Source organism: Falco biarmicus, chromosome 2, assembly GCF_023638135.1.
Source record: "Falco biarmicus isolate bFalBia1 chromosome 2, bFalBia1.pri, whole genome shotgun sequence".
NCBI lineage: Eukaryota > Metazoa > Chordata > Aves > Falconiformes > Falconidae > Falco > Falco biarmicus.
In genome coordinates, this window is record NC_079289.1 from 2,828,700 (window position 1) to 2,845,085 (window position 16,386).

At 54.0% G+C, this 16,386-nt stretch overlaps 2 protein-coding genes across 2 annotated transcripts; both read right to left on the reverse strand.

The window, feature by feature from the left end:
• Nucleotides 1–4,842: 4,842 nt before the first annotated feature.
• LOC130144280 (G2/M phase-specific E3 ubiquitin-protein ligase-like) lies at nucleotides 4,843–6,187 on the reverse strand. The gene is made up of 4 exons (XM_056327695.1): nucleotides 6,041–6,187; nucleotides 5,815–5,921; nucleotides 5,576–5,689; nucleotides 4,843–5,332 (listed from the first exon to the last, which is right to left on the reverse strand). Exons 1-4 carry the CDS (start codon nucleotides 6,185–6,187, stop codon nucleotides 4,843–4,845), a joined length of 858 nt encoding a protein of 285 aa, XP_056183670.1.
• An 8,551-nt stretch (nucleotides 6,188–14,738) lies between these two features.
• Nucleotides 14,739–15,867, reverse strand: LOC130145243 (olfactory receptor 52B2-like). The gene has a single exon (XM_056329857.1). The coding sequence runs from the start codon at nucleotides 15,696–15,698 to the stop codon at nucleotides 14,739–14,741; it is 960 nt and encodes a 319-aa protein (XP_056185832.1). The 5' UTR covers nucleotides 15,699–15,867.
• Between the last annotated feature and the right edge of the window lie 519 nt (nucleotides 15,868–16,386).

Below are 16,386 nucleotides of genomic sequence, written 5' to 3' on the forward strand. Positions count from 1 at the left end.
GAACGAGGCCATGCTCTGCAGACTAAAAAAAGAGGCTTTTTGGTATATCAGGATCTTGTCTGCTAGGAGCTAGAGGTGTGCAATACAGCTGCAAAAGGAGGGCAACAATTTCTCCAGGGTGCCTAGCGCAAAAGATCTTGTACTCGCTGAAGGCAAGCATTGGAGCTGTTGCAGAGGGCAATGGCAGGACTTCACCTGCCATTTCAGCATCCCAGGTACCAGAGAGGATAACCCAAGCCCCAGTGGGATCACAGAAAGCCTGCCAAAATAGTGGGGGAAATCAGCAGCCAACTCTAGAAGCAGTGATGTGCTGCTTAGCCCGTTTTGCTGTCTATAGCTAGGGTGGGGGGTAAATGGGAGAAAAAAGCAGGGGTAATGGGGAAAACAGCACAGTTCAGCTAGATGATGACCCTGGAGCAAAAATGAATGAGTTCAAATTGGGTGCAAATTGATCTCACCTGGAAATGAGGGGGGGAAAAAAAGTCTGAGCAGCAGTGATGCAAGGTCTGGAATAGCCTCCTGCGGGCTGGTGGGGGCAGAAACCCAGAGGATTTCAGCCTGGGTGGGCTGGAGGCTGCAAGGATCTGGTCAAGGGTGATGGACCCGAGGCCACCACGGTGGCTGCATGGGTGGTGAATATCTGGGCTGGGCAGGCAGCATCAGCCAGTGCAGGAGGGCATTCCCAAGGGGCTCCCAGCAGTGCCAGCTGGCATGCCTTCGGTCTGGAGGAGATGTGGGTGCAGCTGGACCCTCCCACGGCACCAGGGCCTAGAGCAGGAGGGAAGAATTGCCCACGCTGAGCCAATTCCACACCGGGATCCCATCTAGGATGAAGGCAGCAAACACTTCCCAACATGGCTGGACCTCACCACAGCTCCCTCGGAGCACAGTGCCCATTGCCAGCAGCTCTGGCTGAAGGGAAATCCTCATCTGCCCACCGTGTTTCCTGAATAAAGACACAAGAGGCAACAGAATATTGAAATCTGGAAGCTTCTTTTGGAGGCCAATAATGAATGGTGCATTGTGTCAGGCACCTATGAAAGCCAAAAGCATAAATAATTACAAAAGGGAGTAGCAAGCCCAACTGATGGTTCGCAGGTGGCGTGTTCGGTGTTCAGCCACCAGTTCTGGCAGATGTAGATTATTGACAAGGAATAGCTGGGAGAATACACTTTTTTGTCTCACCTTCTTTTAGAATCTTCACTAAATATCTGTAGGCAATTATATTCATAGAAAAATTTATATATTTTTTCAGCCGTACCTTACGTGGCCACCCAAAAGACACAGCAGAAGCACGGCAGTCATCCCAGCACGTGGATGGTAATCTGTAAGGTCACGTGCATGGGTTTCCCCAGCATGCAGATAGTCTCCTCAGCTGCACCCCCCAACACATGCACATCCTCGCTTCCCACCCAGAGTTTTCCTCCTTTCCTGCACCCACAAGCCCTGCACAGCCCTCACACACCGTCCCCCCCAAATATCCCCTCTCACACCTCCTTGAAATAGCTCCAAGGAAGGAACTGGGAAGTCCCCAGCTGAAAGCCAAGGTGAGAACACAGCCGCCCCTCACCATCAAGACATCCACAGAGATTTTACTGCTGGAGCAGAAGCCAGGCAGCATCCCAGCACCAAAACTGCTGATGGGAATGCCGGTCTGGAGAGCAGTCCCCGTGCCAGGCCACCGGAGTGGCTGAGCTGAAGCCTAGCAAAGAGCCCCCATCACACACCCTGAGCTGCAGGGTCTCTGTGCAGACACCTCGAGGAGGAGCCTCCTGCCTGCACGCCCCAGGCTGCCCCAGCTCTCATCCCACCAGGGCAGTCCCTGCTGTCCCCTGGGTGCAGAGGGCAACGGCTGTGAGGATCCCAAGGAGTACGGGCAAAGCAAAGGCCTTTCACCATGCTCTCCTGTGCAGCACGACCAGGCTGGGCAGAGCTGCCCAGTTCTCGTTCCCCATTCCCACCTCTGTCGTGCCTCACCACTGGGTATCCGGTTCTCCTCTCCCCTGCCCCACCTGGAACAAGTGTCTTCTGATCTCAGCACGTTCCCACTCTGCACTACAGTGTTTTTTATCCACCCACCTGCCCCACCAAAGTCCATCCTTTCCTTAATTGCCTGAGCACAAGTGATCCCTGTAGAGGCATGAAGCTGGGTTAATTAGCACTGATAATATACAGCTGTGGGCTGGCTGCAGCGGCAGCAGACTGGCTGATGTAGATAAGGTGCAGCTGTGGCTGGTTAAGTTAAGTGGTTGAGAGCCAGGGAAGAGAGCGCAGCCAAGGAAGAGAGAGGAGGAAGAAGCAGAGAGAGGGAGAGAGGGCTTGGGCTCTGGCTGAGGCGAGACAAGGAGAAGGCAGCAGAGGGACTGGCATGAAGAGTGTGTTGGTATGGGATGGCAATAGACCTTGTTGCAGTTTGATAGTTTGGAGAGTGCTGTGACGATCCCTGCCCGTCCAGCGTCAATGTCACCCCACAAGACTGCTGTGGGTGGCAGATGCTGACCCGTGCCCCTCCTCATGCCATGAGAGTTAAGACCAGTAGGAGCCGGAGATCTTCTTAGCCACCGCTGTGCTGAGCCGGGGGTCTCTCTGCAGTATTTCAGTCCCTGAGCGGCTGCTCCTGATGTCTGGGCCCACTGGCACCGGCTGGCTGCAGCTGGGCATTGGCTGCGGGCCATGTTGGGCAGCCTCAGCCCGTGGCCCACGCACCCCGCTGCGGATGGAGCTGCCAGGTTTCTGAGATCCAGGTCTACGGAGCCAGGAGGAAAAACTTTTCCTGAGCTGAAAGCAGCCAGCACAGCCTGTAGGGGCCCCTCCAAAGGGACACTGGGCCAGCATGTTTGTTTCCTCCCTCTGGTGCTCTGTCCCCTGCTACAGGCCAGCCATCCCAAATTCTGCAGGGGCAGGGAGAAGAACCCCAAAGGTGTCTGTCCTCTCACAAGCCGAGCCCCACCTTGTACTGCAGAGCGCTGGGTCGGGCTGCAGGACAAGGGGAGCTTTGACAGGTTTTAAAGGAAGAAAGCCCAAAAGAGGGGAGAAAAAAAAAAAAAAAAAAAAAAGAGAATAACCATAAATGCCAAGAACTGTTATTGTGAAGACATCACCATGGTGAAACAACTTTTTAACCCTAAGGATCATGAACTATGGCTAGCATGCTGCCAGCTAACAAGTACAAACATCGCTCCATAGCACTGTGATATTTATTGTTAGCAATAATAGTATTAAAGATCCACATTAGGTCTTTATCCACTGAACAGATTCATACTCACACACATTGCAATTGTTTTGCCCAGGAACGTGTCGGCTCTCAAAATCACAGCCGAAGCCGTCCTGCCCAGGCATCCCCTAGACGTGCCATTAGCCACCATCAGAGTGATGGGAAAATGCCTGGAAGTTGTGGCAAACTTGGGCCAGTAAATCTCCCACTGGTGGGAGTACTGGGGAGCCCATGGCACACACACACACATGCATGCACGCATCCCCCATTTGCTTCTTTGGGTCTTTCCTGGTGCTTCAGGTGATGACCAGAGACTGGAGACGTCTCCGTCTGTGATTCCCCATCTGCAGTGGTTGAGCGAGGGTTTCCTCCTGCCAGGGAGAAAAAGCGACTCTCAGAAAACTTCTTGGTGAAACCTCAAATCTTTCACAGCTCAACCCCAAATCGTGTTGGCTGCCACCCCCTCCCTGCCCGAGCTGAGAAAGGGACTCGCATGCTTCTCTAGGCTCCCAGGACCGGGGTGTGGATAGGCAAATGCTGGGAGCTGTTTTGGGGGCATGCCATGCTGCTGTGACCCCATGTCCTCCTCTAGACCCAGCACAAGACAGCCATCCGCCCAGTCCCATGGTGGCTCCATCCTGGCTCAGCCTGGATGTGCATCTGCAGGGGAGGGCACGGACATCCGTTACTCATCACCATGGGCCTTCTGGGCTCAGGGACGAGCTGGCATCCCCAGGGGAGCAGGAGCTGCGCTACAAACATGGCTCCTCCGCAGCTGGCAGCAGTATCCCAGCCTCTTTGCCTTGGACAGGGCTCAAGAAACATGTCCCCAGATGGTTGGGGCTGCACCTTCTGCTCTGCAGCACCGTAACAAGTGTGACCGTGCCCTGTGCAGCATCCCAGTGCCAGGGCAGTGCCGACGTGCTGGGAGCAGGAGACCGCCAACAACTCTGAGACTCAAACGTGGGGCCAGGGCTCTCCTGGGAGGCCACCACCAGGGAATATGAAACAAGCGACGAGACGAGAGATGGCAAAAACGTTGGGCAAACCCAAGCACCGGTGGGGCCAGGGCCTGTACTGTAGCCTCGGGTCTCACCAGAGCTGTCCGTTTCTCTCCCTGCACTCACAGATGACGTCCCCACCGCCTGCTGCCTCAGCTACCAGCAACACCCTGTCCCACGGGGCCTCATCCTCTGCCCACATCACCAGCAGCAGCTGCACCCAGCCGGGGGTGATGTGAGTACCCACCGTTGTTGGCGGCTTGCGGTGCAACGACTGGAGCACTGCCCCAAGGGTTGCCAGGTGGTGGGACAGGGACATGGCCAGGGCCACCCAGGTTGCTGCCAGTGCGATCTCTTCAACTTACTTCAGTTCAACTAAATATTAATTGCTGCAAAAAAGGAAAATATAAACATATTTTGAACTATGTCCAATTAATAACCTAACCCAGAAATAATTTAACTATATCGATATGCCTGTTAATGAAGAGTCAGGAGTTTTGGTGCTGCAATACAGAATGCTATCGATCACCTTGGGTGTCTCTGAAGCCCCTGCTGGGGCCACAATGTGAAAGAAGGGACCCACAGGGACCACCTTGACCTTCCAACACGATGGGATCGCTGCTTCCGTCAGAGCGGGTTGTCCTTCGACCCAAGGCAGCTCCCACGGTACTTCGCCCTCCCCAGCCCAAGTTCAGATCCAGTGCCACGCAAGACAGCCCCATGGGGTGACACTAGAATCTCACCTGGGGCTGCCAATGCCAGTGGGCAGCCTGTGCCAGTGATCTTACTGGGAGCGCTGTGCCAGGGTCCCTGCGCCAGGGGACAAGAGTCTGGTCCGGCTGCAATGTCGGGCACTGCAGGGGGCAGGGAGATGATGAGCACAACAAGCCCCTGCCACGCTCCCTCCCTCCACGCGTCACAGCGCCTGTCCCCAAGTCCCCAGTGGCTGTGGGAGCCACCACGCCCTGGGCACCCTGTCCCCCCGCTGCCCCCCTCACCGCTGTGCGTGCCGCTGCAGTCCCTGCACTCCCAGGACTCGGTGGCATCTTCCAGGGCGGAGCAGCACTGGTGGGTCCCACGGGAGCCACAGGAGCTGCAGACCAGGACTCTCCAGGGTCTGGGGAGAGCAACGGTACCCACTGCCACCAAAGGTCCCCGAGCAGTGGGCTGACAGCCCCGGCACTGTGCCGAGCCCAGCTCTCCCCTGCTCCCGTCCTGGCAGCCGGGGCTGAGCTGCCAGAACGCACCCTGCGCCATGCCTGGCTCAGCATCCCAGGGAACCTCCACCCCTGCCCGTCAGAGGAGACGAAGGCATCGTGTCCTCACTGGGGCTGCGGGGTCCAGGACCACCAGCACTCACCCCGCCTGCTCTGCCTGGTCGCGGCCCAGAGGGCACAGGCACTGGTCGGCGTCGCAGGAGCTCTGCCAGAGCACCAAGTCGAGGAGAGAGCCCTCCTCCTCCCAGGCAGCATCCCTGTGGGAAGAGGGGAGCACTCAGCACCGGGGACGTGGGGGACACCCCGTCGGCACCCAGGAGGGCTGGAGGGGATCAGCTGGAGTATTGTGGAGGGCAAGGGAGGCAGCCGGGAGGGTACCGACCTGTCGGGGATTTTGATGCCCAAGCGGAACATCTCTGCCTGGAAGGCTGTCATGTCCCGGCACAGAGGGCTCCGAAAGTGGTGCAGGCCCGAGCGCAGCGCCTGGCCCTAGGGCAGAGGTGGCATCGGCATCAGCAGTGGCGGGAGGGACCCGTTCGCTCCCCGGAGCTGGGTGACGGGGTGACCACCAGGCTGACCATGTCAGGGACCGGGGCGATGGCGCCTACCTGGATGCAGCGGCGGTGGGACCAGGTGCTGGCGCAGCTGGGGCAGACCATGGTGGTATAACAGGGCCGCCCCGCCACCTCGTCCCGGCAAGTGGGATGGGGGAGAGGCCGGAGGACATTGTGGCCTCTGCTTCCAGAGGTGGGCATTGGCCAGAAGCCCCTCTGGCAGGTCCCCAGGGGATGCATTGCACTCACCGTCCACCCTGGGGCCTGACACCGCCTTTTGAGCAGGGGGGACGCACAGGAGGGTCTGGCCCCCTGCTCCGGCCATGCTGTGGGGCACTGGGTCGTGAGGGACCGGGGCGTATCACGGTGCCTTGACCTCAGGTCCGTCAGCGCAGCTGCAGAATAGGGGGTGGCGGGGCATTGGGACGTTCTGGACGGTCATTCTCCAGCACCACTGGTAAACACACCCCTGAGCTGGGGGCGGTTGCGTGCATCTATTCAAGAGCCCTGGCTCTTTATGACACAGCACTGCAAGCGTGTATAGTCACCGATGGGGTTTCGCATTTGCTTAACCTGGTCTTAAGCCTCCCACGCCCACTCATCCCCCTGCCTGCATCTGGGACCCAGGGAGAGGCCCAGGGCTGTGCTGCGTGGAGAGAGGGAGCGTGGCATGGGCAGGACGGTGCATGAGGGAGGGCTGCACCCGTCTTGGGGCTGCCCAAAGGTTTGGTGGAGATGCCACTGCTGGCCCCACCGCATCCGCTTCTACAAGCCCCTGTGGTGGCAGCGCTGGTGCCAGAAGAGGAACAGGTTCCCCTGCCAGTGAGCGGCTGCAGGAGTGCAGGGCTGGGAGCCTCCCGCAGTGCCCCCCCATCTGGAATGTTAAATATTTCCTCTGCCCCGGTGCTGTGACTTTTCCATCCATCTATCTCCGCAGGTGGGAGTGTGACACCCTCGCTGCCCAACCCCAGTGGGGACGGGCTGGCACTGGGCACTGCTGGCACCCACAAAATGGGGGGTGGTCGTGTCTGGCACCCCAGCGGTTGCGCTGCCTTCGGAGGACCAGGCTGGGCTGGAGAAAGGGGCTGGCAGGAACCTCACTGGGTGCAGCAAGTGCCGAGTCCTGCCCCTGGGGAGGAACAAGCCCCGGCACCAGCACAGGCTAGGGCCACCTGGCTGGAAAGCAGCTTGGCAGAGAGGGGCCTGGTGGGCACCTCAACCAGCTGCCCGTTGAGCAGGGGGTCTGGACCCCTTGGAAAGGTGGGATCCGGTTTGTATCGAGACCCCACGGTGAGCCCATATACCACGAATTTAACGTCCCATTGTCCCCAGTTTGGCCTGTTCAGATTCGTAGCAAATGGGGTATGGGCTTGGTCCCTTCCATATTGTTTTGTCCAATGCACGTAACAGCTGATACACAGGAAATAAATCCCCGAGCCCATGAGAACACTTCCCTAAGGAATTGTTCACAAACAATGAGCTGTGAAACATGGTCGTGGGACCCAAGGGACGGAAACCTGGTGTGCCCCAGAGCTGCGAGCCTTTATTTGGCATATACATACTTGTTGGGGTTTTCCGGCATCAGGGTTTAAACCTGGAGATCCCACATGTTTTGGAAAAACTGTCCATCGAGAAACAGCGTTGAAGTGTAGAGTATTGCCTACCCACGAAGCACAGTGGAATTTTGTGTGGGAAGGAAAAGGAAAAACCTACGACCCGTCGCCACCCTCCACCGCTCAATATCCAGCCCCTCCGAGTCCTTTCTGGAGACGTCCTCGCACCTGCGTGTGCACGGAACAGCGTGTTTACGCGGTGCTATCGGTACCCTGACCACATGCCCCTCTAGAACATTGGCCTCTGCTGACCCCAAAGAGAGCCGAGGGAAATGGGATGTTCAAACCCCTCGGGCTGCACCCGAGTGGGTAAGAGGGGTGCAAGCATGTGGGGAACATCCAGGGCCCATTTCGCCCCAGGCGTGCTTCTGAGTGGAGAAGCCCACACTGAGCTGGAGATGCAGTGAGTGCAGGGGAGACCCCCAGATCTTGCCCCTGACCCTCAGCCCATGCCCAGGCTCTTCACAGTGGTGCCCATCCAGTTCCTGGGCCAGGTTGCCATAAATGTATATACAGAGGTATCTATACTGTGGCATCATTCAAACACACGCACACACTTTTTTTTTTTCTGGAGGCTTTGAATCTTCAAAATCAAAAGCCTCATTTAGATCAGATAACTATAATATTTGCTCATCTTGCAACATAGATTTCCGGGGAGGTTCCATCTGATACAGCTACATGTTGTCAACAAAACTACGACAGCGATACCTATAACAAGGATAGTTTGTAAGGGATTCGCTAGCCGTCCGGTTATTGACCTCCCGCCTAACTCTTGAAGCAGCTCTTTGCGTCTCATCCAGCTGTTTCTGAACTGGGAGACGCAGCCCCGCTCGCTGCCACAGGGCAAGTGGAACGTCCGGCGGCAGCGCCAGCCGCGGCAGGAGATGGAGGCTCCCAGTAGCTGGCAGATGCAGCACCTCTGGGAACGGCACGGAGGTGGATGGCGTCAGCACCACATGCCCCTGGGGATCCCGGTTTGCCCTCACCATGAAGACTCGTGCCTCGTTTTGGGGGGCCACCAGGCCAAGGACACCGGGCCACTGATAAAGCAACCGCTCCTCTCCAAGTCCCCAACTCCCACAGAAATGGGTCGTTTTGAATCACGGAGGACCTGGCGGTTGCTTGCAGCCGGCTGCCAGAGCATCCCTAGAGGTTGCTGGCCCATGCAGCGCGGCACGTGGGGCATGGGCACAGCGCTGGGGGCACGTGGCCCCCAGCCTCATCTTCTCTGCTGTCCGTTTCATCACCCGCCTGACGTCGCGGAGACTTGAGAAAGCCGTAGAAGCCATGTTGATCGGCCCCTCTCTGTCTGAGCCTGCTGGCGTGGAACTGCAAGAGGGGAACAGAGGGCATGTGCCAGGGGCTGCCGGCGGTGTGGGGCTGGGAACTCCAGGCTGTCGGGGAGCGGGGGATTTCGAGCCCCGGGGACTCACCAGGCACTTCTCGTGGACACAGAGCTCACGCTTTTGGTGCAGCTCCCCAACGATGTCCGGGCCGCAGTCTGCTCGCTGGCACAGCCCGCACACTGCCAGGGGACAACGGCACCGTAGCATCACCCCCTGTGCTGCACCCCACTAAGGCCGCGAGTGGGATGGGGGAGAGGCCGGAGGACATTGTGGCCTCTGCTTCCAGAGGTGGGCACCGGCCAGAAGCCCCTCTGGCAGGTCCCAGGGGGATGCTCTGCACTCACCGTCCATCCTGGGGACCTGACACCACCTTTTGGGCTGGGGGGGGCAGAGGAGGGTCAGGCCCCCTCCTCTGGCCATGCTGTGGAACACTGGGCCACAAGGGACAGGGGTCTCTTGTGGCGCCCTTACCTGAGCTCCATCAGCGCAGCTGCAGCAAAGGGGATGGCTGGACGTGGGGACATCGGGACGGTCAGCCACCACCCTGATCTGACAGCACCCCTGGCAAACACACCACTGAGCTGGGGGCGTTTGGGTGTGACTATTTATAGGTCGGGGTCTGCCGGCACAGCGTCCGAGATGTGCTCCTTGATTTCCCTGTAGAGCTGCTCCAGAGCTGCGTACCCACCAGGGATGCTTTTGAGGTTGTTCATGGCCAAGTCATGGTTCCTTATGATTGCTCGTATTATGGCAGGACTGCTGAGGCCCTCTACTCTTTCTCTGATACTATGTGAATTAGTGAGAAAGTAAGCAGTCACAGGATTTTCTTAAGCCAGCTGCCACATCTGAAGGTTGGACTTGACGAGGTCCCCAACAAGATCAGTCTTGTCAAGGATGTTCTGCCCAAAGATGCTCTGCAGCATCTTGCTTACCAAGCTGTGCACGGACACATCTTGTTCTGGAATGCTACTCCTCAAGTCCAACATGTCTGTTGAGTCCAGGCCTAAGAGATGTACACCTGCCACCCCAAGGTGGAACCTTAGCAAAAATGCATTGTTGTTGATGGTGTTCAGATCCAGGCATGAACTGAGGGTCCTAGGCAAGAGGTTCTCCATGGTCTGGGCCACTATTTTCTGGCTGAAGGTCAACAGCTTAGACAAGTTATGATGGATCAAGCATGGGCTTGGCAGGTCAGGTATGCTTCCCTAGTCGAGTAAGTTGGAATTACTGTGGCTGGGAGGTTGCAACAGGGTGGTCGTTCTTCATTGATCTTCCAGGCTATCCTGTGGTCTCTTTGGGGACCTGATGACCGTGTGCATGCTGAATCCACTGTGAACTCCTTGCTAGCTCAAAATGTCTTCATCCTTGAGGACTTTCCCAGCAAATACCAGGACCAGTAGATCAAGGAGTGTTTTGAAATGTTTGGCAACTTCTTCCTTAAACTCCTGGATGGTGCTGCTCTGAGCTACCTCAAACGGCTCCTTCTACCTGAGGGTCTTCACAGTCATTTTGATGATATTTGAGGAATCCATGGTGACAACAGATCGATGAGTCTCCATTGCCTCTTTGCTTTCAGACATGGTGGCTCTCAGACCAGGACTGTGTTTCGGTCTGCTGGAATGCAGAGGTGCTGGCAGAAGGTGGGCAGCAACAGGGGTCAATGGCTGCCACTGGAAAAAGGGGGATGGCTGCTGCCCCTGCTATGGTGACAGCTGCCAGGAGGGAGCAGTGACACAGGGACAAAGATGGCCTCTCCCGCCAGTACAGACCAAATGCACGTACCAGCCAGATATTTTATAGTTGCTCTGCTTGCTCACCACCTGAGCAATCCCACCATGTTCTTTGTCCCACTGTGGCCTTGTCGCATGCCGGCCCAAGACCAGAGTGAGGTTCTGCTTGTATTCTCAGGAACAGGATTAAGACTCAAAATGGAGTCAAGACCCAAGGAACTTTATTTGCCCGACAACAGGTTTGCAAATGCAAAGCAGAGAGAGCGTAAGAAAGACAGGAAGGAAGGAAAGAAAGAGGAAAGAATGCAAACATTCACAGCAACAGCTACCACCCTGGAGCTGCAGCATCCCAACAGTCTGATTTGTTTTCAAGCCCGGTGAGGGAACATTCGGTCTGATGTTGGTTGGTTCCATTCTTTTGTAGGGTTGTCACGAGCTGTTCTGCTTAACCACACCTTCCACCGGGCAGTGGTGTGCATGTCCAATACCATCAGGTGGTCCTCAGGGGTCTCCAGGCCCCTTGATCCCCACAACCCAGGGTCTGGGCACATGCACAGGAGTTTGGTTCAGTTTCTCAGGATTATCTCCTCCCGTTGCTCCCTGGTGTCAGTTGGTGGGTTTCCTGCCTTTACCATGTTGAGATAAACCTCTGTTGTGGTAGTGGTGTTGGCTTCCTGCCATAACAATGTTGACAGAAACCTCTGCTGTGGTGATGGTGTGAGTTTCCTGCCATAGCAATGTTGAGACAAACATCTGCTCTGGTGGTGGTGGTTCTCACCGACACAGTCTCTTACAGGCCTCCTGCCCACATAGAATTACCATGCAGCCATCCCTGTGCTGTGACATCATGGCTGATGTCAGAGTGATGAGAGCAATGGCCTGGAGACAGTGCACCTCCCCTGGAGCTGAGCTCAGGCTTCCTCGCCTCCATGGTCCCCAGTCAACCAAGTCCCTGAGGCACCGGCAGGACAATGACATGGGAAAATCCAGACTCAGGGGACTCCAGGACCATTTCCACTGGAGATGACCACTGCACCCAGCTGCTTGCAGGCTGGCATCACCATCCCACCAGTTTCAACAGCACCCACATTTAATCCCATGTTCAGAAAACAGAAACACTCCAGCACCATTAACAGAACAAATCTCTCCTTCACCCAGCTAAGAAAGCTGGTGTTTGTTTCAAATCAAAGCCAAAATGAAGTAAATTTTTCTTAAAATCCCATCTTTTATTTCTTGTTTGTATGATGCTTGGAGAAAAGTTTTCACAGTCCCCAGGTGGGTCCTTCATCTGCAAAATTCAAAGACTAACCTTCATGGATTCAAGATACAAATCCAGGTGCATACCAGAACAACAGGTTAATTTGTTTAGCCTCTTTTTCATAGCTTTCAAGTTATTTGATGTTGACATTAATTTTCTAAATTACAAAAGTTTTCTTTTAATCAAAAATCTTCTGATCCATTTGCAGAGTGCTTATGTCATATCTGCTAATCATGCAGCACAGTAGCTCCCCGAAGAACATGGTACGTTTCTGTTTCCAGACAGCATGCCAAGAGAAGAGCACTTCCAAAGCCCCAGCATTCTTGTCTGCTATAACAAAGAGCTCCTCTGTAATTACGAGTTTAGATAGAATGCGTTGACATGCACACCCATGCCGGGACACCAGTAACAAATTACCCTCTCCTCTCATGATTCATCCCTCCATCACTGCCACCGACAACCTTTCTCCCTGCTGCGTGCAGCAGTAGTAGCACAGGGCACCCGTCCCTCTGTGTGGTGACCCCACAGCCCTCTCGTTGTCACTGGCTCTAGTTCGCTAAGAAGTGATGGGAAAACAGTGCTAAATATAGCGATGGTGCGTTTGATCACTGTTTTCTCTGTTGGTTGATTGTCAGAGCACGGAAGTAAGAAATGGGAATGGTCCTCCTGCTCTCTTGTGGACATCAGTAAGAGCCGGGGAAAACTGACACCTTGGAGTCAACACTGCCATGAGATCTCACATGCATACTGCAACAAGCAGAGATCCTTTATCACGTGTACTGCACCCCAATGCCAAGGCACGGGGCACCTGCCGAGGGGACCCAGCTCTGAGCAGCCTGTGCTCTTCAGGGCTGGGTGGTGCTCACCTGCCATCAGGAGCACAGGGTGTCAGGGCTCTCCCAGGCACGAAAAACCCATCCTGCCTCACCGGCACATGTATCCTCCTTTTTGCAACACAGCTCCGTGTTAAAAAGGGGCTTACTCACCTCACCCCCGCTGCACTACCTGGAGCAACCTCTAACAGGTGAGAAATTCCTTCTGATTTGCAGCCTATATTTATTTTTGATGCCTGTATTAACGTGTGCCTAGGGAGTGCCTCTCCTCTAACAGAGTCAGGACATAAATCAACCTGCAACAAAAATTCTGATGGAATTTCCCAACCACTCTAACACTTCTCTCCCCACTAAGGAGGGTCATTACCCTGACTAGCTCCAGTTCTTCTTGGAATTTGGCTTCTGGAGCTTGTGAGGATTGGAGACTGTCCCAGGAACTGCACGCAGCATTACAGTATGTTCAGATGCTGTTGTTCTGACACACCACAATCACACACACCGTTTTCTTAGGAAGATGAAGTTTGGGCCTGCTGGGAAAGTAGGTATTTGTGTCTCACTAGAGACACTTGGTTGCAGGAGGCAAAACCTTTCCAAGACAGTTTTGCACATTTCTTGTTGTCATGTGATCCACATGTCATATTCTTACTTTAGCACATACTGCTAAATCTGAAAGCTTTGGTGTGCATCGAGTGGCAGTGTTGATGGCACATGCCACCCAAGGTAGGACACTTCACTGCAGCACTAACTTCCACTGGCTCCCTGCTCTGGCAGCTGTATCCTGAAATGCATGCCCAGCACTGAGCTCCCTGAGGTGCCAGTGGGGTCTGGGCATCAGCAAAAACATCTGGTTAGCAACAAACATCTGGAAAGGACTCTACTGGGGTGAAAGCTTTCAAGCTGGTTATTTGTAGCCACAGGGAAGTTGTCTGGTACCTCGGCAGCCTCACCAGGCTACTCGCCGCTGCCCATGCACACAGCAGGGAGACGTTGAAAGGAGGAACTGTTTCCCTCTGGCCTGGCTGGATCTCCCTTTTCTGACACCCTGGGAGGTGCTGATGACAACCCGCAGGTTCAGCCCCAGCCCCAGGACCATCGTCCTCCTGCACTTCCACCAGGCAAGAAAGCAGCTCATTTCTCTCTGCAACTGTGATCCCACCTCATCCCCTCTTTCTGACTTGCTCTGGCCCATCACTCAGCTCTCAGCAATTCTTTAAAAAGAGCAGAGGTAGTGCTTTCTCATAGGGACAGCTTTTTAGAGAGGGAAAGAGAACAGGACACACAGAGCACTGAGAGAGTTTGCCTGAGCAGAGAGTAACACTTCTGAGCCAAAGGTACAGCTGGGATGCCTGATCTGATGCCTCTGAAGCAACCCTTCCTCCGTTATAAACCTATCCTACTGAAAAAGAAATCTTCAGGTGGTTTGGGGGAATAGTTTTTAACCTATGTGTTTACTCTAAGTATGGTCCAATAGTATAGTTAAGAGATGCCATGCATGCTAACATGCAACACTGGCTTTTATTTGTGTTACGCCTTTTGAAGACTTTGTCAATACCATCATTTTTAATAAGAAAGCAATTCCTAAAGTGAACTCCATCACACCCCCGTGGTTCAGAAGAACAAGTTCATGACATGTCTTTTCACCTGACTCCACAGATAACAGCCAAGATGTAGATTTATTGTCATGCTACAGTGAATGCTGCCTGCCTCCACCTTGCAGAGGACTTCCCACAAGTGACCTGGGGTAGGTTCTCATTTCTTTGATCACTCTCCTTCCACTGCCAATTAGAGATCCTGACTTTTGTCTTTGTCTTACATGTTCTACAGCCTGTTGGGGAAAGTGATGTTGGGTGTTCTGCATTTGGCTGTGACAGCAGAAGACAGACATGTTGCCTGCCAGTGTAAAGAAAGCATTTGGGGTGGGAGGCTTAGAGTCCCACCAAGGTGTTCACTTTCTGACAATGACACCTCACCCTCACTCTTGAAGCAAATGACTGTTGGGGGAGATGAACACTTTCACAACCTTCTCTTTTATCTGTTTTGTTCTCACGCCATACACAATGGGGTTCAGCAGTGGAGGGAAGAGCACATACAGGTTGGCCAGTAGAATGTGGACATGGTGGGGGATTCCCCGACCAAAGCGGTGTGTTAAAACAGTGAAAAAAGCAGGAATATAGAAAAGTAATGTGACACAGACGTGACAGCCACAGGTACTGAGAGCCTTGTGATGGGCACTTCTGGAGGGGAGTCTGAATAATGCCAGAAGAATTAAAACATAGGAGACAGCAATGAGTACAACATCTACCACTATTGCTGCAAAAGGTACCGCAAGGCCATACAAGATATTGATGGAGATGTCAGCACAGGCCAGCCGGGCGATACCCATGTGCTCGCAATAGGTGTGTGGGATGATATTGTGCCCACAGAACGGCAGCCTTTTCAAAAGAAATATACATGGAAAAATGACACAGAAACTTCTCAGCAAAGCCACCAGCCCAGTTTTGATGACGGCTGAGTGGGTCAGCACTGCTGGGTACCGCAGCGGGTAACAGATGGCAACAAACCGGTCAAACGCCATGGCCAGCAAGATCACCGACTCTGCCGAGAAGCTAAAATGAAGGAAGAACATCTGGGTCAGGCAAGCGCCAAAGGAAATTTCCCCAGTGTTGAACCAGAACAGAGCCAGCATCTTGGGCACAGTTGTGGTCGACAGCATCAAGTCAGTGATGGCCAGCATGGACAGAAAGAGGTACATGGGCTGGTGCAGGCTATGTTCTGTCCTTATGACAAACAACACAACACCGTTTCCCAGCAGGGCTGCCAGATACATGGAGCAGAATGGGATCGAGATCCAGATGTGCAGCTTCTCCATGCCTGGGATGCCAGCCAGTATGAATGTTGCTGGCGTCAAGCTGGTAAGGTTGAGTGGTGGCATGTTTCACCTGAAAGCAAAGGCAGAAGACACTGCAGAACATTATTTTAGAAACTTAAGACCTTCCATCATTATCAAATGTCTTGTATCACCATCCCTGCTCTGCTAATAGCCACAGCCAGATGTAAGATCCCGCATTATGAAGCCCTGTGGTCTGCAACGTACTATGCATGGTCAGCATGTACTTATACTCCTATTATGTGTAAACAGCAATGTCCAAATTTTCTCTTCACTTGATTTTAACACACTGTAAGTGTATTTTCCTCCCAAGGACTCCTACATAGACCAGAGTAAATGGAGATGGAATCAGCCTTTATTGCACTAATACCTTAAACTGATGCTCTGTAAGTCCAGAGCAGAAGGAAGAAGTCAGGCAACAAGAGAGGAAAGGTCAAGTGTTTGCAGGGATGCACAAGATGTACTTGGGCATCGGGAACTGTGGAAGGGACATCTGGGAGTTTAAAGATAACTGGGCTCACTCTAGATTAGAGAACAAAATTAGCTTTAGGTTTCAAGTTGGCTGCCCTTGTTCCTTCTGTATTTCCAAATGTCCCTCTCTTTCTTTCTCGTTCTGGAACCCAGTTCAGCTGGCTTTGCACCTATTTTTCAGCGCAAATCTAGCAGAAATAAAATTTAACCAGGCACTTTGAAAGAGCTTTGTGTCAGGGGAAAACCTGTGTGAGAAGGATTT